Source organism: Aegilops tauschii, chromosome 7 (genome assembly GCF_002575655.3).
Source record: "Aegilops tauschii subsp. strangulata cultivar AL8/78 chromosome 7, Aet v6.0, whole genome shotgun sequence".
Lineage (NCBI taxonomy): Eukaryota > Viridiplantae > Streptophyta > Magnoliopsida > Poales > Poaceae > Aegilops > Aegilops tauschii.
This window is the reverse complement of record NC_053041.3, coordinates 245,467,305-245,493,822: the sequence shown is the minus strand read 5'-3', so window position 1 is coordinate 245,493,822 and position 26,518 is coordinate 245,467,305. Positions and strand designations below refer to the sequence as shown.

At 48.4% G+C, this 26,518-nt stretch overlaps 1 protein-coding gene across 5 annotated transcripts in view; it reads left to right on the top strand.

Annotated features, from left to right (window-relative positions):
- The window catches only part of LOC109780700 (uncharacterized aarF domain-containing protein kinase At5g05200, chloroplastic), a 40,060-nt gene that overhangs the window by 12,626 nt on the left and 916 nt on the right, over positions 1–26,518 (top strand). Inside the window, exons 11-12 of one of the 5 annotated variants that reach the window (XR_012188342.1) lie at positions 316–613; positions 789–1,035. Coding sequence is in view for 1 of the 5 variants with exons in the window: in XM_040396431.3 (XP_040252365.1) it covers positions 316–486 (171 nt within the window). In the remaining 4 variants the exon portion in view is untranslated. Of the gene's footprint in view, positions 1–315; positions 719–747; positions 1,036–26,518 lie in introns of those variants that run through there. The other 4 variants (XR_005763334.3, XR_005763333.3, XR_012188343.1 and 1 more) reach the window with 4 other exon arrangements.

The following is a 26,518-nucleotide window of genomic DNA, read 5'->3' as shown; positions in this document are numbered from 1 at the left end:
GTCCCTTCACAATCTCATCACATTTCTGTACAAAACCCTTCTATTCGTTTAATATGAAAAGGCAGCGCTCCTGGCGGTTTCTCGAAAAAAAACTGCTAAGGTAGGTATGGGCTCCTTCCTTTTGGCTTTCTGAAATATATTGTTCTATCCTTTTATTAATGTCCTCTTTAAGCCGGATAAAAGATGCCATTCTGAGAGGCAAATGTTGTTTAATACTAATTGAGTATCTAGTTGCAGATTTGAATCCTGAGCAGGATATATTGTTCTTGGAGAACAAAATAAACTAAGCTAACTTTTTAGTTGTTGCATCTCCAGGTAAGGGTTAGCGAGTCATATGGGCTGAAATTTCCTAGGGAATTCGCTCTTCTCATGAAGCAGCTTCTTTATTTTGACCGGTACACAAGACTGCTGGCTCCCAGCATGAACATGCTGCGAGATGAGAGGATTAACATTACTTCCAACAAGCAGACAAGAAGAATGAATTGATTCTATCTTCCATCATCGGAGGAATTGGTGCAAGACATGGACAAGTGACATTGTGAGTTGTGACAAGCTTATGTAACCATGCTAGAACTGTATATAATTTAATACGACCAGCATAGAAGTGAATCACGTAAGAAGAACAGTTTTGCTAGAACTCATCTAGATGAGATATAGTTTGGTCTCATTCACCTTTTATAGCCATTGGATGTGATGCTATAAGATGCGTGTGTGCTGACGTGGGTTGTTTTTGTTTTCGTTTTCAAGGTGAATGAGACCAAATTATATCTCATCTAAATGAGTTCTAGGCACTCCCTAAGAAGAAACATAACACTGGCTCCTGTTGTGGAACTTAGGCATCTTGGAGCGGAAATTGCTTTTGGATCTCAGGCTCCATGGAGACTGGAATTTGAAAATTATAAAATCATAGTTTCAAGTTCAAAAAATTTCTGAAAACATACACACCTACAATGGGATGTATACTACTGCTCTGTTCACTTATATATTCACGTCCATGTACAAAATCAGGCACGTAATGATTTTTTTTCCACTTTTCCGTTATACGCCACACTACTCCGTCTCTTGTTCCCATCCTCTCTATCCCTAGCTAGTCTCTGATTGTTGGGTTGTCGCTGTCGGAGTTATGGGAACCAGGGTATCCAGACTTGCCTGCCTGCGGTCCATGACGTGGCTTCATCAACGGCCTGGTACGACCTATCTTCAGCATCGACAAAGCAAGTCCCTCACGGGAGGCCAAGCCTTGCGAGGCGGACGGCGTCAAGACCTCCAGAGGGAGCGGCCTCCCTAGGTTGGCTCCTGAGGAGCGGAGATTCCTATGCAGGTGCTCATCTCATGAGGTTAAGGTGACGCAAGCCATGACGACCAAGGCCAAGCGGGCGCAGTATTGCAGGTTTCCTCTTTGGTGCTACAGAGGCAAGCGCAGGCGCGGAGTCCCGAGGAATCAGCCAAAAGTTCCAATTCCTGTGCTACAAGACCAAGACTGCCAGGAGGGCGGGACGGAGGTCATCGCTGAGCCCACCACGACGTCACGACCAGAAGCTTTGCAGGCGAAGACCACCTTTCGTTAGGATAAGATATACTATTTATCTTCCTTCAAACTTGGCTGTTGTGGGATCCCTTCCCGCCTTCATTTTGGGGAAAGAGGACCAAGGCCACTATACATATAGCTTAGCCACCACCATAGGAGGGAGAGATCCAATCCGAAACCCCACCAGCTCACTCCAACACAAGAACAGACCTCCTGAGATAGTTCTTTCTCGGTACTAGTTCATCCTCAGCCCACCGCGAGGCTAATCCACCACAAAGCAGGAGTAGGGTTTTACACCGCAAGGTGGTCCGAACCTGGGTAAACTGTCGTGTCTCTTTCCTTTCCCGTTCATCGAGTTAGGCTGAGAGAGCGACGAGTTGGTAGGTTGGGGAGATCGAGTTCTTCGCACGCACCCCAGAGTTCGAATCTTTCTTGGGTCCGCGGAGCCTTGAATTCGACAGATGGCGCGCCAGGTAGGGGCGCGTCGGAGCCTCTCTCCCGCCGGTTGATTCGCCACCGTTCTGTTGTTCTCATGGCTGACGCTCGTCGAGTTCGCGCTGAGCGCCCCTCGCCGCCCGCGTCGCCCAGACAGCACCTGCGGGCGACGGCGCCCCCCGTCATTCCCCATCGCCTGCGGCAAACGCTGCCACCGACCCCGCGGCCATGAGCAGCAGGCTTCGTCGCTGCAACCTTCTGTGCGGCGTGATGGACGCACCGCCACTCCATCGCTGACTCCGGCGGCTGCTTCGTCTTCCCATCCTCGTGGCGGGCCGGCGAACGCGCAGGCTGCATTGCTCATGGCACGCGAGCTTCTGCGCTATCACCAAACCGATGACCTCTACGAGGACTGGCTGGACCGCATCGCCGAGCTTGTCAGCGCCGCTGGAGAGGCCCCTGCACCGTCTCGCTCGCTGCCTCCCCCGCTGCCTCTTGCGGGCGACGTGGCCCACGGTGCGCCTCCTCCACCTCCCAGGCAAGATGTTGTCCTCGAGCCAAGGCGTGAGGCCCCTCGGCGCGACCCGCCGCGCAGGGCGCCGGCGCACGACGAAGAAAGGTGCCAAGTGGCGCATCGGCCCCAAGGAGAGGCGCATGCGCTCCCAGCACCGTCACGTCAAAACCGCGTGCTGCCCGAGGCGGCGGTGCGCGAGCGCCAAGACCAGGCTCCCCCTCTACGGCCCTCCCCAAGCTCGAGGCGTCGCGTCCGCTCAGGTGGTCCAAGTACGCCATCACCTTCGACTCTACTGACCAGCTCAAGTGCGCGGCCACTGCCGGCGCGCTCCCAATGCTCTGCTCGCCCACTATCAGCAACGTCCTCGTTACCAAGACACTCATCGATGGCGGTGCGGGGCTTAATGTCCTCTCCGTCGAGACGTTCGACACGCTCCAGGTGCCGTACGACCAGCTTCAGCCTACCAAGCCCTTCTCGGGAGTGACCGACGGCTCCACCGTCCCCATAGGGCAGATCCGCCTCTCTGTCACCTCCGGCAAGCGCGACAACTATCACATTGAGCTCATCGACTTTGACGTCGCCCACATTCGCCTCGCCATCCTTGGATATCCAGCCCTGGCCAAGTTCATGGCCCTGACTCACCACGGCTACAATGTCCTCAAGATGCCAGGGAGCGGAGGCATCATCACGGTCGCCTGCGACGAAAAGGATGCAGTGTGCTCCCTCGAGCGCGCTTACCAGGCTGCGGCGGTCGAGAACCTGGATGACGAAGGCGCAGTCTTACCCCCTGAGGTCATCCCCAAGAAGAAGCAGTTGCTCCACCGAGGATCTCAGGAGGATGGGGCGTCCGATTACCGTGCCTTAGGCCCCGCGCCCATCGATGGGGCGCCATCCCCTCTCGCATAGGAAGGCGCGCCCGGCGCACCTCTCAGGCTGGGCTCAGGGGCTCTTCTCTGGAGGGCCTCAGACCTGGCCAGCGTCGCGAGGGAGGCGTTCGGGCACCATGTGGAGGCGTGCTTCAACTCGCGCTTCCGCGAGAGGAGCACAGGGCGTGAGGCGCCGGGTGCTCATGAAGGAAATATGCCCTAGAGGCAATAATAAAGTATTATATATTTCCTTATATTATGATAAATGTTTATTATTCATGCTAGAATTGTATTAACCGGAAACATAATACATGTGTGAATACATAGACAAACAGAGTGTCACTAGTATGCCTCTACTTGACTAGCTCATTAATCAAAGATGGTTATGTTTCCTAGCCATAGACATAAGTTGTCATTTGATTAACGAGATCACCTCATTAGGAGAATGACGTGATTGACTTGACCCATTCCGTTAGCTTAGCACTCGATCGTTTAGTATGTTGCTATTGCTTTCTTCATGACTTATACATGTTCCTATGACTATGAGATTATGCAACTCCCGTTTACCGGAGGAACATTTTGTGTGCTACCAAACGTCACAACGTAAATGGGTGATTATAAAGGTGCTCTACAGGTGTCTCCAAAGGTACTTGTTGGGTTGGCGTATTTCGAGATTAGGATTTGTCACTCCAATTGTCGGAGAGGTATCTCTGGGCCCACTCGGTAATGCACATCACTATAAGCCTTGCAAGCATTGTGACTAATGAGTTAGTTGCGGGATGATGTGTTACGGAACGAGTAAAGAGACTTGCCGGTAACGAGATTGAACTAGGTATCGAGATACCGACGATCAAATCTCGGGCAAGTAACATACCGGTGACAAAGGGAACAACGTATGTTGTTATGCGGTCTGACCGATAAAGATCTTCGTAGAATATGTGGGAGCCAATATGGGCATCCAGGTCCCGCTATTGGTTATTGACCGGAGACGTGTCTCGGTCATGTCTACATAGTTCTCGAACCCGTAGGGTCCGCACGCTTAACGTTACGATGACAGTTTTATTGAGTTTTGATGTACCGAAGGAGTTCGGAGTCCCGGATGAGATCGGGGATATGACGAGGAGTCTCGAAATGGTCGAGATGTAAAAATCGATATATTGGACGACTATATTCGGACTTGGGAAAGGTTCCGAGTGATTCGGGTATTTTTCGGAGTACCGGAGAGTTACGGGAATTCGTATTGGGCCTTAATGGGCCATACGGGAAAGGAGAGAAAGGCCTCAAAAGGTGGCCGCACCCCTCCCCATGGTCCGGTCCGAATTGGACTAGGGAAGGGGGGCGCACCCTTCCTTCTTTCTCCTTCCCCCTTCCCTTCTCCTACTCCCACAAGGAAAGGAGAGTAGGACTCCCCCCTATGGCGCGCCTCTCCCCTTGGCCGGCTGCCTCCCCCTTGCTCCTTTATATACGGGGGCAGGGGGGCACCCCAGAGACACAACATGATCCTTGAGATCTCTTAGCCGTGTGCGGTGCCCCCCTCCACCATATTACACCTCGATAATACCGTTGCGGAGCCTAGGCGAAGCCCTGCGTCGGTGGAACATCATCATCGTCACCACGCCGTCGTGCTGACGAAACTCTCCCTCAACACTCGGCTGGATCGGAGTTCGAGGGACGTCATCGAGCTGAACGTGTGTAGAACTCGGAGGTGCCGTACGTTCGGTACTTGATCGGTCGGATCGTGAAGACGTACGACTACATCAACCGCGTTGTGATAACGCTTCCGCTATCGGTCTACGAGGGTACGTGGACAACACTCTCCCCTCTCGTTGCTATGCATCACCATGATCTTGCGTGTGCGTAGGAATTTTTTTGAAATTACTACGTTCCCCAACAGTGGTATCAGAGCCTGGTTTTATGCGTTGATGCTATGCACGAGTAGAACACAAGTGAGTTGTGGGCGATATAAGTCATACTGCTTACCAGCATGTCATACTTTGGTTCAGCGGTATTGTGAGATGAAGCGGCCCGGACCGACATTACGCGTACGCTTACGCGAGACTGGTTTCACCGTTCGGAGCACTCGTTGCTTAAAGGTGACTGGCGGGTGTCTGTCTCTCTCACTTTAGTTGAACCGAGTGTGGCTACGCCCGGTCCTTGCGAAGGTTAAAACAGCACCAACTTGACAAACTATCGTTGTGGTTTTGATGCGTAGGTAAGAACGGTTCTTGCTAAGCCCGTAGCAGCCACGTAAAACATGCAACAACAAAATAGAGGGCGTCTAACTTGTTTTCGTAGGGCATGTTGTGATGTGATATGGTCAAGACATGATGTGATATAATGTGTTGTATGAGATGATCATGTTTTGTAACCGAGTTATCGGCAACTGGCAGGAGCCATATGGTTGTCGTTTTATTGTATGCAATGCAATCGCCATGTAATAGTTTTACTTTATCACTAAGCGGTAGCGATAGTCGTAGAAGCATAAGATTGACGAGACGACAACGAGGCTACGATGGAGATCAAGGTGTCGCGCCGGTGACGATGGTGATCATGACGGTGCTTCGGAGATGGAGATCACAAGCACGGTGCTTCGGAGATGGAGATCACAAGCACAAGATGATGATGGCCATATCATATTACTTATATTGATTGCATGTGATGTTAATCCTTTATGCATCTTATCTTGCTTTGTTTGACCGTAGCATTATAAGATGATCCTTCACTAAATTATCAAAGTATAAGTGTTCTCCCTGAGTATGCACCGTTGCGAAAGTTCTTCGTGCTGAGACACCACGTGATGATCGAGTGTGATAGGCTCTATGTTCAAATACAACGGGTGCAAAACAGTTGCACACGCGGAATACTCAGGTTAAACTTGACGAGCCTAGCATATAACAGATATGGCCTCGGAACACGGAGACCGAAAGGTCGAGCGTGAATCATATAGTAGATATGATCAACATAGTGATGTTCACCATTGAAACTACTCCATCTCACGTGATGATCGGACATAGTTTAGTTGATATGGATCACGTGATCACTTAGAGGATTAGAGCGATGTCTATCTAAGTGGGAGTTCTTAAGTAATATGATTAATTGAACTTAAATTTATCATGAACTTAGTCCTAATAGTTTTTTACAAATTATGTTGTAGACCAATAGCTCGCGTTGTTGCTTCCTTGTGTTTATTTTTGATATGTTCCTAGAGAAAATTATGTTGAAAAATGTTAGTAGCAAAGATGCGGATTGGATCTGTGATCTGAGGATTATCCTCATTGTTGCACAGAAAAATTATGCCCTTGATGCATCGCTAGGTGACAGACCTATTGCAAGAGTGATGCAGACGTTATGAACGTTTGGCTAGCTCAATATGATGACTACTTGATAGTTTAGTGCACCATGCTTAACGGCTTAGAATCGGGACTTCAAAGACGTTTTGAACGTCATGGACCATATGAGATGTTCCAGGAGTTGAAGTTAATATTTCAAGCAAATACCCGAGTTGAGAGATATGAAGTCTCCAACAAGTTCTATAGCTAAAAGATGGAGGAGAATCGCTCAACTAGTGAGCATGTGCTCAGATTGTCTGGATACTACAATCGCTTGAATCAAGTGGGAATTAATCTTCCAGATAAAATAGTGATTGACAGAATTCTCTAGTCACCATCACCAAGTTAGTAGAACTTCGTGATGAACTATAGTATGCAAGGGATGACGAAAGTAATTCCCGAGCTCTTCGTGATGCTGAAATCGACGAAGGTAGAAATCAAGAAAAACATCAAGTGTTGATGGTTGACAAGACCACTAGTTTCAAGAAAAGGGCAAAGGGATAGAAGGGGAACTTCAAAAGAACGGCAAGCAAGTTGCTACTCAAGTGAAAAAACCCAAGACTGTACCTAAGCCTGAGACTAAGTGCTTCTACTGCAAAGGGATTGGTCACTGGAAGCGGAACTACCCCAACTATTTGGTGGATAAGAAGGATGGCAAAGTGAACAAAGGTATATTGGATATACATGTTATTGATGTGTACTTTACTAGTGTTTGTAGCAACCCCTCGGTATTTTGATACTGGTCCAGTTGCTAAGAGTAGTAACTCGAAACGGGAGTTGCAGAATAAACAGAGACTAGTAAAAGGCGAGGTGACGATGTGTGTTGGAAGTAGTTCCAAGATTGATATGATCATCATCGCACACTCCCTGTACTTTCGGGATTAGTGTTGAAACTAAATAAGTGTTATTTGGTGTTTGCGTTGAGCATGAATATGATTTGATCATGTTTATTGCAATACGGTTATTCATTTAAGTTAGAGAACAATTGTTGTTCTGTTTACATGAATAAAAACCTTCTATGGTCATACACACCAACGAAAATGGTTTGTTGGATCTCGATCGTAGTGATACACATATTCATAATATTGAAGCCAAAAGATGCAGAGTTGATAATGATAGTGCAACTTATTTGTGGCACTGCCGTTTAGGTCATATCGGTGTAAAGCGCATGAAGAAACTCCATACTGATGGACTTTTGGAACCACTTGATTATGAATCACTTGGTACTTGCGAACCGTGCCTCATGGGCAAGATGACTAAAACACCGTTCTCCGGAACTATGGAGAGAGCAACATATTTGTTGGAAATCATACATACAGATGTATGTGGTCCGATGAATGTTGAGGCTCGTGGCGGATATCGTTATTTTCTCACCTTCACAGATGATTTGAGCAGATATGGGTATATCTACTTAATAAAAACATAAGTCTGAAACATTTGAAAAGTTCATATAATTTCAGAGTGAAGTGGAAAATCATCGTAACAAGAAAAATAAAAGTTTCTACGATCTGATCGTAGAGAAGAGTATTTGAGTTACGAGTTTGGCCTTCAGTTAAAACAATGTGAAATAGTTTCACTACTCACGCCACCTGGAACACCACAGCGTAATGGTGTGTCCGAACGTCGTAATCGTACTTTATTAGATATGGTGCAATATATGATGTCTCTTACCGATCTACCACTATCGTTTTGAGGTTATGCATTAGAGACAGCTGCATTCACGTTAAATAGGGCACCATCAAAATCCGTTGAGACGACGCCTTATGAACTGTGGTTTGGCAAGAAACCAAAGTTGTCGTTTCTTAAAGTTTGGGGTTGCGATGCTTATGTGAAAAGTTTCATCCTGATAAGCTCAAACCCAAATCGGAGAAATGTGTCTTCATAGGATACCCAAAGGAGACAGTTGGGTACACCTTCTATCACAGATCCGAAGGCAAGACATTCGTTGCTTAGTATGGATCCTTTCTAGAGAAGGAGTTTCTCTCGAAAGAAGTGAGTGGGAGGAAAGTAGAACTTGATGAGGTAACTGTACCTGCTCCCTTATTGGAAAGTAGTTCATCACAAGAAACGGTTCCTGTGACGTCTATACCAATGAGTGAGGAAGTTAATGATGATGATCATGAAACTTCAGATCAAGTTGTTACTAAACCTTGTAGGTCAACCAGAGTAAGATCCGCACCAGAGTGGTGCGGTAATCCTGTTCTGGAGGTTATGTTACTAGACCATGACAAACCTACGAACTATGAAGAAGCGATGGTGAGCCCAGATTCCGCAAAATGGCTTGAGGCCATGAAATCTGAGATGAGATCCATGTATGAGAACAAAGTGTGGACTTTGGTTGACTTGCCCGATGATCGGCAAGCAATTGAGAATAAATGGATCGTCAAGAGGAAGACGGACGCTGATAGTAGTATCACTATCTACAAAGCTAGAATTGTCGCAAAAAGGTTTTCGACAAGTTCAAGATGTTGACTACGATGAGAGTTTCTCACTCGTATCTATGCTTAAGTCTGTCTGAATCATGTTAGCAATTGCCGCATTTTATAAAATATGGCAAATGGATAAACAAAACTGCATTTCTTAATGGATTTATTAAAGAAGAGTTGTATATGATGCAACCAGGAGGTTTTGTCAATCCTAAAGATGCTAACAAAATATGCAAGCTTCAGCGATCCATCTATGGACTGGTGCAAGCATCTCGGAGTTGGAATATACACTTTGATAAGTTGATCAAAGGATATAGTTTTATACAGACTTGCGGTGAAGCCTGTATTTATAAGAAAGTGAGTGGGAGCACTACAGCATTTCTGATAAGTATATGTGAATGACATATTGTTGATCGGAAATAATGTAGAATTATTCTGCAAAGCATAAAGGAGTGTTTGAAAGGAGTTTTTCAAAGAAAGACCTCGGTGAAGCTGCTTACATATTGAGCATCAAGATCTATAGAGATAGATGAAGACGCTTGATAAGTTTTTCAATGAGTACATACCTTAACAAGATTTTGAAGTAGTTCAAAATAGAACAGTCAAAGAAAGAGTTCTTGCCTGTGTTACAAGGTGTGAAATTGAGTAAGACTCAAAGCCCGACCACGGCAGAAGATAGAAAGAGAATGAAAGTCATTTCCCTATGCCTTGGCCATAGGTTCTATAAAGTATGCCATGCTGTGTACCAGATCTATTGTATACCCTACACTGATTTTGGCAAGGGAGTACAATAGTGATCTAGGAGTAGATCACTGGACAACGGTCAAAATTATCCTTAGTGGAATAAGGATATGTTTCTCGATTATGGAAGTGACAAAAGGTTCGTCGTAAAGGGTTACGTCGATACAAGTTTTGACACTAATCTAGATGACTCTAAGTCTCGGTCTAGATACATATTGAAAGTGGGAGCAATTAGCTAAGAGTAGCTCCGTGCAGAGCATTGTAGACATAGAAATTTGCAAAATACTTACGGATCTGAATGTGACAGACCCGTGGACTAAAATTATCTCACAATCAAAACATGATCACACCTTAGTACTCTTTGGGTATTAATCACATAGCGATGTGAACTAGATTATTGACTCTAGTAAACCCTTTGAGTGTTGGTCACATAGAGATGTGAACTATGGGTGTTAATCACATGGTGATGTGAATTATTAATGTTAAATCACATGGCGATGTGAACTAGATTATTGACTCTAGTGCAAGTGGGAGACTGAAGGAAATATGCCCTAGAGGCAATAATAAAGTATTATATATTTCCTTATATCATGATAAATGTTTATTATTCATGCTAGAATTGTATTAACCGGAAACATAATACATGTGTGAATACATAGACAAACAGAGTGTCACTAGTATGCCTCTACTTGACTAGCTCGTTAATCAAAGATGGTTATGTTTCCTAGCCATAGACATAAGTTGTCATTTGATTAACGAGATCACCTCATTAGGAGAATGACGTGATTGACTTGACCCATTCCGTTAGCTTAGCACTCGATCGTTTAGTATGTTGCTATTGCTTTCTTCATGACTTATACATGTTCCTATGACTATGAGATTATGCAACTCCCGTTTACCGGAGGAACATTTTGTGTGCTACCAAACGTCACAACGTAAATGGGTGATTATAAAGGTGCTCTACAGGTGTCTCCAAAGGTACTTGTTGGGTTGGCGTATTTCGAGATTAGGATTTGTCACTCCAATTGTTGGAGAGGTATCTCTGGGCCCACTCGGTAATGCACATCACTATAAGCCTTGCAAGCATTGTGACTAATGAGTTAGTTGCGGGATGATGTGTTACGGAACGAGTAAAGAGACTTGCCGGTAACGAGATTGAACTAGGTATCGAGATACCGACGATCAAATCTCGGGCAAGTAACATACCGGTGACAAAGGGAACAACGTATGTTGTTATGCGGTCTGACCGATAAAGATCTTCGTAGAATATGTGGGAGCCAATATGGGCATCCAGGTCCCGCTATTGGTTATTGACCAGAGACGTGTCTCGGTCATGTCTACATAGTTCTCGAACCCGTAGGGTCCGCACGCTTAACGTTACGATGACAGTTTTATTGAGTTTTGATGTACCGAAGGAGTTCGGAGTCCCGGATGAGATCGGGGATATGACGAGGAGTCTCGAAATGGTCGAGACGTAAAAATCGATATATTGGACGACTATATTCGGACTTGGGAAAGGTTCCGAGTGATTCTGGTATTTTTCGGAGTACCGGAGAGTTACGGGAATTCGTATTGGGCCTTAATGGGCCATACGGGAAAGGAGAGAAAGGCCTCAAAAGGTGGCCGCACCCCTCCCCATGGTCCGGTCCGAATTGGACTAGGGAAGGGGGCGCACCCTTCCTTCTTTCTCCTTCCCCCTTCCCTTCTCCTACTCCCACAAGGAAAGGAGGAGTCCTACTCCCGGTGGGAGTAGGACTCCCCCCTATGGCGCGCCTCTCCCCTTGGCCGGCTGCCTCCCCCTTGCTCCTTTATATACGGGGGCAGGGGGCACCCCAGAGACACAACAATTGATCCTTGAGATCTCTTAGCCGTGTGCGGTGCCCCCCTCCACCATATTACACCTCGATAATACCGTTGCGGAGCTTAGGCGAAGCCCTGCGTCGGTGGAACATCATCATCGTCACCACGCCGTCGTGCTGACGAAACTCTCCCTCAACACTCGGCTGGATCGGAGTTCGAGGGACGTCATCGAGCTGAACGTGTGTAGAACTCGGAGGTGCCGTACGTTCGGTACTTGATTGGTCGGATCGTGAAGACGTACGACTACATCAACCGCGTTGTGATAACGCTTCCGCTATCGGTCTACGAGGGTACGTGGACAACACTCTCCCCTCTCGTTGCTATGCATCACCATGATCTTGCGTGTGCGTAGGATTTTTTTTGAAATTACTACGTTCCCCAACAGCTCAGGAGTTCATCACCAAGGCAATCGAGGAGCTTCAGGAAGCGAGAGCCATGCGGGGCGAGCGCCGCCTCACCCCACCCAGCGCAGCTCTCTTCCCTAGCGAGGGCAACGAGCTGCGCCCCTGCGTCAACATCCCAGGGCTCAATAGAGCCGCGTCTCAGGAGCTCTTCTGGCCATCCCATGTTGGCCGGTGCGAGCACTACAAAAAAAGACACATCCGTGACATTTTGGGCCGACCGAATTTTTTCTGTCATGTTTATGACACTTCTATGACGATAATTGTGACAAAACCCGGTATCATCATAGGTGTGGTGGGCTCCTAATTCTATGACTAAAAATCATGACAGAAAATGGGCTTTTCGTCCTAGGTGGGCCGGAGACGCAGCTGCATGACATTCTTTGGGCAGTCCATGACGGAAAAAATCGTGGTAGAAGCGAGGGCGAGGAAAATATCACAGAGTTCCCAGTTACTGTGGGTGGTCGGTGTGACGCCCCTGAATCAATCGTACACTAATCATGCACGCAAACATGTACGATCAAGATCAGGGACTCACATGAAGATATCACAACACAACTCTAAAACATAAATAAGTCATACAAGCATCATAATACTAGCCAGGGGCCTCGAGGGCTCGAATACAAGTGCTCGATCATAGACGAGTCAGCGGAAGCAACAATATCTGAGTACAGACATAAGTTAAACATGTTTGCCTTAAGAAGGCTAGCACAAACTGGGATACAGATCGAAAGAGGCGCAGGCCTCCTGCCTGGGATCCTCCTAACTACTCCTGGTCGTCGTCAGCGGGCTGCACGTAGTAGTAGGCACCTCCGGTGTAGTAGGAGTCGTCGTCGACGGTGGCGTCTGGCTCCTGGGCTCCGACATCTGGATTGCGACAACCAGGTAGAAGGGAAAGGGAGAAAAGAGGGAGAAAAGCAACCGTGAGTACTCATCCAAAGTACTCGCAAGCAAGGAGCTACACTACATATGCATGGGTATATGTGTAAAGGGCCATATCGGTGGACTGAACTGCAGAATGCCAGAATAAGAGGGGGATAACTAATCCCGTCGAAGACTACGCTTCAGGCCACCTCCATCTTGCAGCATGTAGAAGAGAGTAGATGGTAAGTTCACCAAGTAGCATCGCATAGCATAAACCTACCCGGCGGTCCCCTCCTCGTCGCCCTGTTAGAGAGCGATCACCGGGTTATATCTGGCACTTGGAAGGGTGTGTTTTATTAAGTATCCGGTTCTAGTTGTCATAAGGTCAAGGTACAACTCTTGGTCGTCCTTTTACCGAGGGACACGGCTATTCGAATAGATAAACTTCCTTGCAGGGGTGCACCACATAACCCAACACGCTCGATCCCATTTGGCCGGACACACATTTCTGGGTCATGCCCGACCGCGGAAGATCAACACGTCGCAACCCTACCTAGGCACAACAAAGAGGTCAGCACGCCGGTCTAATCCTAAGCGCGCAGGGGTCTGGGCCCATCGCCCATTGCACACCTGCACGTTGCGTGGGCGGCCGGAAGCAGACCTAGCAACCTCCATTACAAAGGAAGTCACGTTACGCGGTCCAATCTGGCGCACGCCGCTCAGTTGCTGACGTCACGAAGGCTTCGGCTGGTACCACGACGTCGAGTGCCCATATCTTTGCCACGTAGTTGGTTAGTGCGTATAGACCAAATGGCCAGACTCAGATCAAATACCAAGAACTCGTTAAGCGTGTTATTTTGAAGTAACCGCGGACGCCGACCAGGGCCAGGCCCACCTCTCACCTAGGTAGTCTCAACCTGCCATGTCGCTCCGCCACAAAGATCCACCCAAAGGGCCATCGGGACAAAGGTCCTTTCAGCCCCCAATCCGTGAATCACTCGCGGGTACTCCTCGAGCCGACCCGACTTTAGTCACCACATGTATCATGTATAAAGTATATAAGTATATACCCGTGATCACCTCCCAAGTGATCACGGCCCGATAGTATAGCACAACAGACGGACAAGAATGTAGGGCCACAGATGGAAAACTAGCATCCTATACTAAGCATGTAGGATTGCAGGTAAAGGTAAGAACAGTAGTAGCAAGGACAGGCTATGCATCAGGATAGGATTAACGGAAAGCAGTAACATGCTACACTACTCTAATGCAAGCAGTATAGAGAAGAATAGGCGATATCTGGTGATCAAGGGGGGCTTGCCTGATTGCTCTGGCAAGAAGGAGGGGTCGTCAACAGCGTAGTCGGTCGGGGCACCAGCAGCGGCGTCGGTCTCGTAGTCTACTGGAGAGAAGAGGGGGAAGAAACAATAAATACAATGCAAACAAATGCATGACGATGCATGACATGACAAAGCGTGATGCTAGGCGTGCCCAATTGCGGTAGTAGGTGATACCGGCGAATGGGGGAAACATCCGAGAAAGTATTCCCGGTGTTTCGCGTTTTCGGACAGATGAACCGGAGGAGGAAAGTTGCGAGTTCGATAGGTTAGGGATGTGTGGCGGACGAACGGGCTGCGTATTCGGATTCGTCTCGTCGTTCTGAGCAACTTTCATGTATAAAACATTTTCATCCGAGGTACGGATTAATTTATATGATTTTCTAAAGATTAAAGTATTTTCTAAAATTATTCAAAATAACAGAAATGGAATATGACGCAGCATGATGTCAGTTGAGGTCAAAGGGTCAACCGCGGCTGTTCAGGTCAAACCTGGCAGCTAGGTCCCACCTGTCATAGACAGTGGGGCTAACAGCAGTGTAATTTAGCTAAACAGAGTTAATTAGTGGTTGGGCCCCACATGTCAATGACTAATTAGATTAACTAATTAATTTTAGTTAAAAAACGTTTTAATTAACTTAAAAATTGTGGGGCCCGCATGTCAATGACACTGGGTTGTCCAGTCAGCATGTTGACTGGGTCAACCTAGTCAACTGGGCCCACGGGGCCCACTGGCAGTGGCCCGGAGGTGGGGCCAGGCCAGCCACGTCGGCGTGGCCGGCAGTGAAGCTCCGGTGACGCAGATCGCGGCGGCGCAGCTCGGGACTTCGCCAGAAAAGCGCCACAGGGGGCCGTTTCGAGCTCGGCCGGGCTCGTTCGAACACGGGAGGAGCGGCGCATCCAACTGCGGCCTTAGCTCAGGCGGGGGCGGGCTGCAACGACGACGGCGTCGAGCGGGGCGGACGGCCGAAACGGGCGTTGGCGGGGATCGGGCTACGGGGCTTGGCGAGAGCAGCGGACGCGCGCGTTGGGCCCCTGGGAACCCCAGGAGCACGATGCGGCGCTCGGCCGCATGTGAAGGCGACCATGGCCACGGCACCGAGCTCGTCGGCGGCAACGCGCTCGGGCGACGGCGGGCGAGCTAGCTAGGAGGCGCGCGAGAGCGAAAGGAGAGGGGGAGGAGGGGGAGAAGCTCACGGCGAGGCTGTAGGGGGACGACAGCGTGCTCGGGGAGGTCTCGGTGCAGTGAATCGAGGCGGCGGAGGTCGGCGATCGAGAGATGGGGAAGACGGCGTCGACGGCGATCTCGAGCCCCCGAGCGCGAATAGTGGCGTGTAGATGACGCGGAGGACGACGGCGGTCCACCTGTGCACAGGTGGACGGCGAGGAGGGCACTGCGGTTGCGTGGGCGAGCTCGTTCATGGCGGCGCAGCTCGGGTGCGCTCTATTGGGAGGAGAACGAGAGAGAGGGGGGGGGGGAAACTGAGGGGCGTCTAGGGTGAGGGTTCGATCGGGGGCGTCGTCGGGGACTTGAGGTCACCGCGGAGCTGCCGGATGGTCGACCCGTGGCCGATCCGAGCTGTGGACGACACACAGGCGTCCACCGTGCTCCTGTGAACAGGAGGTAGGTGATGACCCGGTTAGCGGGCTGGGCCGGCCACTTTGTTGGCAGGCCTAAGTGCACAGAGCACTTTGCCCCTTTTCTTTTCCTCCTTTTCCATTTCCTTTTTCTGTTTTTGCTTTTATTTTTAACAGAGAGAGAAAGGGAATTATTTGGTCAACTATTTCACTTAGGAAAAATTGGGGAGGTGTCCCATTAAATCCCTGGTGATTATAGATAGTGCCATAAATATTTGGGAGACCAGAGGAATTCATTTGTATTTTTCAAAAATAGGATAGCATTAAAAATGCTGAATTGGTGCTGTTATTATTGCTAAAGCTCATCTCTGCAGGAAAGTGATGTGGTGTTCCTTAACAAATAATTGTTATGGGTTTTAGACAAATGATGAACATTTTGCCAGCAACTTTTGATCAACTTCAAACTTCACTTGAATTTGAATTGACTGGAATTTCAAATGGGATATAGAACAAAGGTGATTAAGCACTGTTGGAAAAAAAATGATTAGCTTAATCACGGAGGGTTACTGTAGCATGGCATTGGGGGTGTTACAAATCTCCTCCACTACAAGAAATCTCGTCCCGAGATTTAAGTGCGGAAGTAAAGAGTAACTTCGGGAGAACTGACCCTTATAGGGTTAATTATCTGGTGAACAATTCAGGGAATGTGGCAGAAGTATATCTCGAGTAGAAACTTAAGAAAACATCGAGAGCAAAATATGAAGGTACAATAGGAAGTTTCAAGCGGATGGACTATCGTTCGATGTCTGAAACAGAGTGTGAAAGGGGTTCAGAGCATCGAGAATAAGTTTTGCATCTGGTAGCAGAACAGATCACAATAAGGTGGCTCGTGATTTACATACGAAGCCAAGCGTGAGGATCAATTTTGGAAGACAGGGATGTACAGGAGAGTCAGGTTTCGATCCTGTGGAACTGTGGGTTATGGGCCCACCATGTGAGTTAAAAGTAGAAAGGTGCTAACATCTTGCACGACCATGATAGCAAGGCAGGTCAGAGAATAGCCTGTCAATTATGTTGGCAACAAAGTTTGGTACCAAGGGTGTGGGACGAAGAGAACCATTTTCCTGCTCGTTGAAACGAGGCGGACCAATAGGCAAAGTTCTCGTCCATCGGTGGTTACCGGAATGTCACCAACAATAGTAATAGGGTCTTACTAACAAAGTTGCACACCGTGGTGTTTGCACAAGCAGGGAATTAATACTGCTTAGATCATAATGATCACCAGAAACGTTAAACCAACCAATGGAAAGGAAAATATGATTATCAGATTAAACAGAACAATGGAAAGGAAAATGTGTTTAAACACATATTTCAGGGGTATATCCTTCCCAAGGACAATGGTTAGAAGAGAACCATTTAGGTTAGGGAAGAGGAAGTTCATGACATTACCCAAACAACGGTGTTTGAATAATTGATAACGAAAATTTAGCATTGTGCTTCAAATGTTTTTATTGAAGATCGGAGTACCACAGACATGCTTCGAGATAGCATTGATATGGTCTTCAAGCAAAGGTCGGACTTGGATAAACAAAGGATCCATTTTAGAATAAGTCTTACAATTTCCTCATGAAAGAATGGATAACCTTGCAGAAAAGGAAACTATAACGATAGGTCCTCCGCCCAGGTGTACCGAGCATGACATCACCTTACCGGGTCATGTGAAGACCAATGTTATAACTCTTCGAAATATGTCCCAACCATCATATCTGACCAAGATCCAGATCTGATTGGCGTCGGGATACCGCAGACTCGGGATGCCTGAGAAGAGAGGTGCAACACAAATTGTCGAGAAGACATTGTAAGATTCTCGGGAAATGAACGATCGAAGCGAGTTCCGAAACAAGAGTTCATCATTAAACCAAGGAGAGGATGAGGGGGTGGCTGATGGACTCAGCGACAATTCCTCGAGATTTCCAAAAAGAGGGATTTCCACACTTATGTGAACAAGGAGATAACATTTGTTAGATCAAATGATATAATGAGGTATGCTCGAGGAAAACATACACAATTAAACATTGGTTGAAAGGTGCACCCGAAATATGGGCTTAGGTAGAATGATCAATGTTAGAATGGTGATTCGATAACCAATGGTCTAAGAATGAAATATCGACCATTAACTTCAAAGCAATAGGGTTGCTAGAAGTTTTGAAGTCGCACATCATAGTTCAATTGTCGGTTTTCCGGTTAGAAACAACACGGGGACCAAGAAGAATGGTGATGTCGAGAAGCATCACTTTATCAAGAATTCTTAAGAGGTGGTGAAATTCTCACAACATTCTTGACATAAAAGATGGTAATACTCCAAGGTAAAGAACAAATGCTGGATAGCAAGGAACTCAAGGTACAACACAAACCGTGAACCCTTTTTGTGTTGCGGAAATGCAAGAATGTTGTCGATGTTAACACAATCATCGTGGGGGCAAGGATGATATCTCCCATAATGAATTCGATATATATCCTGGAAATGCTCAGAATGTTGATTATGATCACGACACATTTGTCAAGAGGTTTCATGAAGATGTAATCGGTCGGCGATGACATCAAGTCAAAGGAATGATGAAGCAAAGGGTTATTGGAACCATGGGTACGACACAAACTTGAAATCAAGTTTGCTGTTCAAGGAGAAATGATATGACGAGAAAGATTGTCATAAGATTAGCTCATCGTCGAATTTTGTGCTCCGAGAAGAAGAACCAGGTAGCATAGTTAAATTTAGCACGATAATGATGTAGCGATCAGGCTAGGAATGACATGATGGAGTATTAAACTCGTAAGCAAAGAAGACTACTAACAGTTGTTTAATCGCGATGCGGACTCGATTCAGTTATCGGTGTTTCTTGAGTGTTTAATGACTCAGAGCCCGTGAAAAATTGGAATCAGTGAGAATATAGTACTTGATGGAGGACTCATAAGAAGTTATGCAGTTCCGTGATAATCTCGAGATACCAGGGTGTAATACTCGACGAAAGATCAAAGTAAAGGTTGGACTGGTGCATTGATCTGTAGAGGATAAGTGGTTTTAACTTGTCTGAGAAATTGATTCAAAGGGGAACAATATGGTCAGAACCACATTTGTAAATGATCAAACCACAGATACAAGCACTTATAACAAGGGGGTAACTATTTTGTGAGAAGCTTCCATGATAAGATCTACATCATGTCCATGGGCATGAACGCAAAGTTCAAGGTCGACTCCCACTTCTTCAATGCATAACCTTTCATTCACTTCTCGCGTTTGATGAAGTTGCAGTGTTGAAAATTTTATCTGGCAAAAATACCAGAAGAGTATGACTCATGAAAACTTTTGAGTTCACACATATTATGGAAGGCATAGGTTCAACCCATCGGGGCATCGTGGAAACATATACCACAAGCTTCAATAGTAAATATCACCAGCTCGAAAGCAGAGCATGGTTGGCCAAATCAAGGAATAGGATTTACCAAAGGCATTATGTATCAGGGAAAGAACTTCCAAAGTGATTGAATATGAAGGACATTGTCGGATAAAATCCAACAAGGTTCTGATGGTCCATAAAGGATCTGATGTGAGTATCGGCACACAACCAGAGGAAGAATCAATGCAAAGACCTTGGATTATAGAAACAACTAAGTAACTTAGAGCTCAATTGCAAAGGAATTATGATTTACAAAGCGAAGGATCAGAAACAGACGCTCTGATCAAGGATGGATAAGTTCAATAGACATAGGGGCACAATCGACGACAATTTGATTGGCGAGAACCAGCTCACGTTTCAAATGACGTCTGAGCCGGAAGGATGAATTCTAGGATCTGATTGAGGATTGCGAGCATTCGCAACAAATTGAATCAACGGACTCAAAATGATAATGACAAGAGATGCCAATAAGATTACGAGACTTAAGATTAATCATAATGCAAGTAAGCAAGAATTTCAATAGCAAAAAGGCTCCTGAGGATTTTCGGAAGATCGAATGGTATTTTGAACACTTTTGTGAAATACTTGAATCAACTGGGGATGAGCGGATACTCGGCAAGTGCGAGAATTATCCGTAGGGGTATTTAGGTGACAAAGAACAGCAAGGCAGTAAGCTCAAAGGATTCTCGGAACAACAGAGAGAATTTCGGGGTATCTTGTAATAACAAGATCAACTGGGAAACATTGTATGAATGGCGAGTATACGTGGTTATCCATAGGAGTTTATCGATGGAAGGGAATTGCAAAAGCGATGAACACAAGTTCTCGGGTTAACAACGGAGAGTGTCTTCAGGGTCTTCACGTGCAGCAGACGATCATCAGTAATAAGGGGCTCTCCGGGTGAAAGTGATAATGATATCCTAATGTTAGATTTAGCAAAATTCATTTAACCCGAATAGGAGAGAGTTCAGAGTCCCAGAGTAAAGGTCGAGGAGTAAAAGATCCTAGTACCACCCAATGGCGACGTGGGCCCGTAAGACACACAGCCATGTTAGTAAATTTTTTTGCAATGTCTAGACTCGACTTCGGCCAAGGAGTGTGGAAGGGGGATTCCTACAGGCAGTCGGCTCTGATACCAACTTGTGACGCCCCCGAACCAATCGTACACTAATCATGTACGCAAACGTGTACGATCAAGATCAGGCACTCACAGGAAGATATCACAACACAACTCTAAAACATAAATAAGCCATACAAGCATCATAATACAAGCCAGGGGCCTCGAGGGCTCGAATACAAGTGCTCGATCATAGACGAGTCAGCGGAAGCAACAATATCTGAGTACAGACATAAGTTAAACAAGTTTTCCTTAATAAGGCTAGCACAAACTAGGATACAGATCGAAAGAGGCGCAGGCCTCCTGCCTGGGATCCTCCTAACTACTCCTGGTCGTCGTCAGCGGGCTGCACGTAGTAGTAGGCACCTCCGGTGTAGTAGGAGTCGTCGTCGACGGTGGCGTCTGGCTCCTGGGCTGCGACATCTGGATTGCGACAACTAGGTAGAAGGGAAAGGGGGAAAAGAGGGAGAACAGCAACCGTGAGTACTCATCCAAAGTACTCGCAAGCAAGGAGCTACACTACATATGCATGGGTATATGTGTAAAGGGCCATATCGGTGGACTGAACTGCAGAATGCCAGAATAAGAGGGGAATAGCTAATCCTGTCGAAGACTACGCTTCAGGCCACCTCCATCTTGCAGCATGTAGAAGAGAGTAGATGGTAAGTTCACCAAGTAGCATCGCATAGCATAAACCTACCCGGCGGTCCCCTCCTCGTTGCCCTATTAGAGAGCGATCACCGGGTTATATCTGGCACTTGGAAGGGTGTGTTTTATTAAGTATCCGGTTATAGCTATCATAAGGTCAAGGTACAACTCCGGGTCGTCCTTTTACCGAGGGACACGGCTATTCAAATAGATAAACTTCCCTGCAGGGGTGCACAACATAACCCAACACGCTCGATCCCATTTGGCCGGACACACTTTTCTGGGTCATGCCCGACCGCGGAAGATCAACACGTCGCAGCCCTACCTAGGCACAACAGAGAGGTCAGCACACCGGTCTAATCCTAAGCGCGCAGGGGTCTGGGCCCATCGCCCATTGCACACCTGCACGTTGCGTGGGCGGCCGGAAGCAGACCTAGCAACCTCCATTACAAAGGAAGTCACGTTACGCGGTCCAATCTGGCGCGCGCCGCTCAGTCGCTGACGTCACGAAGGCTTTGGCTGATACCACAACGTCGAGTGCCCATATCTTTCCCACATAGTTGGTTAGTGCGTATAGACCAAATGGCCAGACTCAGATCAAAAACCAAGAACTCGTTAAGCGTGTTATTTTGAAGTAACCGCGGACGCCGACCAGGGCCAGGCCCACCTCTCACCTAGGTAGTCTCAACCTGCCCTATCGCTCCGCCACAAAGATCCACCCAGAGGGCCGTCGGGACAAAGGTCCTTTCAGCCCCCAATCCGTGAATCACTCGCGGGTACTCCTCGAGCCGACCCAACTTTAGTCACCACATGTATCATGTATAAAGTATATAAGTATATACCCATGATCACCTCCCAAGTGATCACGGCCCGATAGTATAGCACAGCAGACGGACAAGAATGTAGGGCCAAAGATGGAAAACTAGCATCCTATACTAAGCATGTAGAATTGCAGGTAAAGGTAACAATAGTAGTAGCAAGGACAGGCTATGCATCAGGATAGGATTAACGGAAAGCAGTAACATGCTACACTACTCTAATGAAAGCAGTATAGAGAAGAATAGGCGATATCTGGTGATCAAGGGGGGGCTTGCCTGATTGCTCTGGCAAGAAGGAGGAGTCGTCAACAGCGTAGTCGGTCGGGGCACCAGCAGCGGCGTCGGTCTCGTAGTCTACCGGAGAGAAGAGGGGGAAGAAACAATAAATACAATGCAAACAAATGCATGATGATGCATGACATGACAAAGCGTGATGCTAGGCGTGCCCAATCGCGGTAGTAGGTGATACTGGCGAAGGGGGGAAACATCCGGGAAAGTATTCCCGGTGTTTCGCGTTTTCGGACAGATGAACCGAAGGGGGAAAGTTGCGAGTTCGATAGGTTAGGGATGTGTGGCGGACGAACGGGCTGCGTATTCGGATTCGTCTCGTCGTTCTGAGCAACTTTCATGTATAAAACTTTTTCATCCGAGCTACGGATTAATTTATATGATTTTCTAAAGATTAAAGTATTTGCTGGAATTATTCAAAATAACAGAAATGGAATATGATGTCAGCATGATGTCAGCTGAGGTCAACAGGTCAACCACGGCTGTTCAGGTCAAACCTGGCAGCTGGGTCCCACCTGTCATAGACAGTGGGGCTAACAGCAGTGTAATTTAGCTAAACAGAGTTAATTAGTGGTTGGGCCCCACATGTCAATGACTAATTAGATTAACTAATTAATTTTAGTTAAAAAATGTTTTAATTAACTTAAAAATTGTGGGGTCCGTATGTCAATGATACTGGGTTGTCCAGTCAGCATGTTGACTGGGTCAACCCAGTCAACCGGGCCCGCGGGGCCCACTAGCAGTGGCCCGGAGGTGGGGCTAGGCCAGCCACGTCGGCGTGGCCGGCAGTGAAGCTCCCGCGACACAGATCGCGGCGGCGCAGCTCGGGACTTCACCGGAAAAGCGCCACAGGGGGCCGTTTCAAGCTCGGCCGGGCTCGTTCCGACGCGGGAGGAGCGGCGCATCCAACTGCGGCCTTAGCTCAGTCTGGGGCGGGCTGCAACGACGACGGCGTCGAGCGGGGCGGACAGTCGAAACGGGCGTTGGCGGGGATCGGGCTACGGGGCTTGGCGAGAGCAGCGGACGCGCGCATTGGGCCCCTGGGAACCCCAGGAGCACGATGCGGCGCTCGGTCGCATGTGAAGGCGACCATGGGCACGGCGCCGAGCTCGTCGGCGGCAACGCGCTCGGGCGACGGCGGGCGAGCTAGCTAGGAGGCGCGCGAGAGCGAAAGGAGAGGGGGAGGAGGGGGAGAAGCTCATGGCGAGGCTGTAGGGGGACAACAACGTGCTCGGGGAGGTCTCGGTGCAGTGAATGGAGGCGGCGGAGGTCGGCGATCGAGAGATGGGGAAGACGCCGTCAACGGCGATCCCGAGCCCCCGAGCGCGAACAGTGGCGCGTAGATGACGCGGAGGACGACGGCAGTCCACCTGTGCACGGGTGGACGGCGAGAAGGGCACGGCGGCTACGTGGGCGAGCTCGTTCATGGCAGCGTAGCTCGGGTGCGCTCTATGGGGAGGAGAACGAGAGAGGGGGGGGGACTGAGGGGCGTCTAGGGTTAGGGTTCGATGGGGGGCGTCGTCGGGGACTTGAGGTCGCTGCGGAGCTGCCGGATGGTCGACCCGTGGCCGATCCGAGCTGTGGACGACGCACAGGTGTCCACCGTGCTCCTGTGAACAGGAGGTAGGTGTTGACCCGGTTAGCGGGCTGGGCCGGCCACTTTGTTGGCAGGCCTAAGTGCACAGAGCACTTTGCCCCTTTTCTTTTCCTCCTTTTCCATTTCCTTTTTCTGTTTTTGCTTTTATTTTTAACAGAGAGAGAAAGGGAATTATTTGGTCAACTATTTCACTTAGGAAAAATTGGGGAGGTGTCCCATTAAATCCCTGGTGATTATAGACAGTGCCATAAATATTTTGGAGACCAGAGGAATTCATTTGTATTTTTCAAAAATAGGATAGCATTAAAAATGCTGAATTGGTGCTGTTATTATTGCTAAAGCTCATCTCTGCAGGAAAGTGATGTGGTGTTCCTTAACAAATAATTGTTATGGATTTTAGACAAATGATGAACATTTTGCCAGCAACTTTTGATCAACTTCAAACTTCACTTGAATTTGAATTGACTGGAATTTCAAATGGGATATAGAACAAAGGTGATTAAGCACTGTTTGAAAAAATGATTAGCTTAATCACGGAGGGTTACTGTAGCATAGCATTCGGGGTGTTACAGTCGGGGCCAAGCGATGCATTGTGGTTTGCGCGTTTGTCTCGTGTACGGGCGTGTGTGCGAGGCGTTGGCTAACTGAACCCGAGCGATCGCACGTTACTGAACCCGAGCAATCGATCCCTTGGCTGTTAACTGAACCCGAGCAATTCATTCGCTGCTGACTGAACCCGAGCAATTCCTTCGTTGTTGCTGCTAACTGAACCCGAGCGATCGATCATTGCTGCTGCTTACTGAAGCCGATCGAGCCCACGTGCGAGACGTAGCCAGCCGGTGTTGGGTTGCCTCTCGATGAACAGTGATTGTTGCTACCGTGCGCGCGGTACGTAGAACGAGTCGAGACGTGGTGAGTCGAGCGGGTTGGTTGGCTGTGGATGAACAGTTCCCGATGGGGGTTGGATAAACAGGACCCCGTGGTAGTAGGCCGTTGCCGCTGGATGAAGAGGACCCCGAGGAGGCCGCCGCACCCCAGCCGGTTGGGGGTGGATGAACAGGACCCCGTGGAGGCTCTATGAACAGCAGCCGGTGGAGGCTGGACGAACAGTAGCCATGGATGGACAGTAGTCCGTGGAGGCCGGAGGAGGTCGACGGTGGATGAACAGTATCCGTGGAGGCTGGAGCGAGGCAGTAGACGGTGGATGAACAGGACCCCGTTTCGACCGTAGGCGCTCCAACACAAGTCCGTTTCCTTCGTTTTGCGGTAGGCCACACCCCTCCCGATCAACAGGACCCCGTTTCGACCGTAGGCACTCGAACACAAGTCAGTTTCCTTCATTTTGCGGTATGCCAGACCCCTCCCGATGAACAGGATCCTGTTTCGACCGTGGCCGGTCGAACAGAACTGTTTCCTCCATTCTACGGTACGCCAGACCCCGTTTCGGCTGTTCCATCCAAGCCGGTTGGCTCCCATTGAACAGGACGCATTCTGACCCAGTCGGTTACTTCCCGATGAACATGACGTTGTTTCTCCGTTTCGACCCAGCTGGTTCGCTGCCCAATGAACAGGACGCCGTTGCTGCTGTCTGTTGCTGTCACAACCCTAGAATTTGATTGCAAATAGTTGCACAAGCATCCATGCGTCATGTTTAAATTTCTCAGAAACTTGAAATGGGGATGACAGAAACCCCCAGCACCACTTAAACCAACTAGGGTTTACTAAAATCCTTTTCAATGAACCTGAAATGCCCTTCTAAAATGTTCATCATCTTTGCCTTGGTCTAGAACCTCTGACAAAAATGGTGCACAATTTTCTAGGACATCATTGGGTCACTGGATTAAATCATACTCTATTTGCATTTGGGCATTTAAATGCTATAAAATATTTTAAATGTCCAAATAATCGTAAACTAAAATGTTTACTGTTGGATATACTCTAAACAGTAGCCATGAGTAGTGTCATGATTTTTGAGAATGTCTAGGTATTTTTAATAAAGCCCTGAAGCTACAGAAGAAATAGAAAACTGAAACAATAGAAAAGAGAGAGGGAGAAAGCACTTACCTGGCAGCCCATCTGGCCGGCCCAGCCCACCAGGGGCAGGGAGGTCTTCTTCCTCCTGTCAGTCGGATGCACAGCGCGTGCCCGACGCGCGCACGGCCACCGCACGCCACCTCCTTCTTGCCGCTTCTCCCTCTGGACGCCCTGGACGTCGACAAGCACCCCCTGGACCCCCTCGACCTTTCCCCTCACTCCCTGGTTCTCTCTCCCTCTCTGGTTCTCTCCCCACAGCCGCCCAAGAACGCCGCCGTCGCGCCGACGAGCACCACCGCGGCCATCGCGCACCCCGCACCCTTCCGCTGAGTCCAGAAGCACTGCCGAAACCTCCTCGTCCTCCCAATCGAGTTACGAGATGCCAGGAGGCCCTGCTTCATCATCATCGCGGTCATCTTCAACCTCGGGCACCCGAGCCCCTCGCCGTCGATTCGCGCCGTCAAGGACGTCCCGAGCCCACTGACCTACTGCGCTGCCTCCCTGTGAGCTCCTGCTCCCAACCCCTCTCTCCCCGCCGTCGAATCCATCCTCTAGCCCCCCTGGCCACCGCGGCCGAAGCTCGCCGCCGCCGTGCCTTGTCGCCGTCGTGGCTAGAGACACTATTGCTCGAAGCCAAGCACACCACTGTGCTCAACGCAGCTCCAGGAGCCCGCCCAGCCTC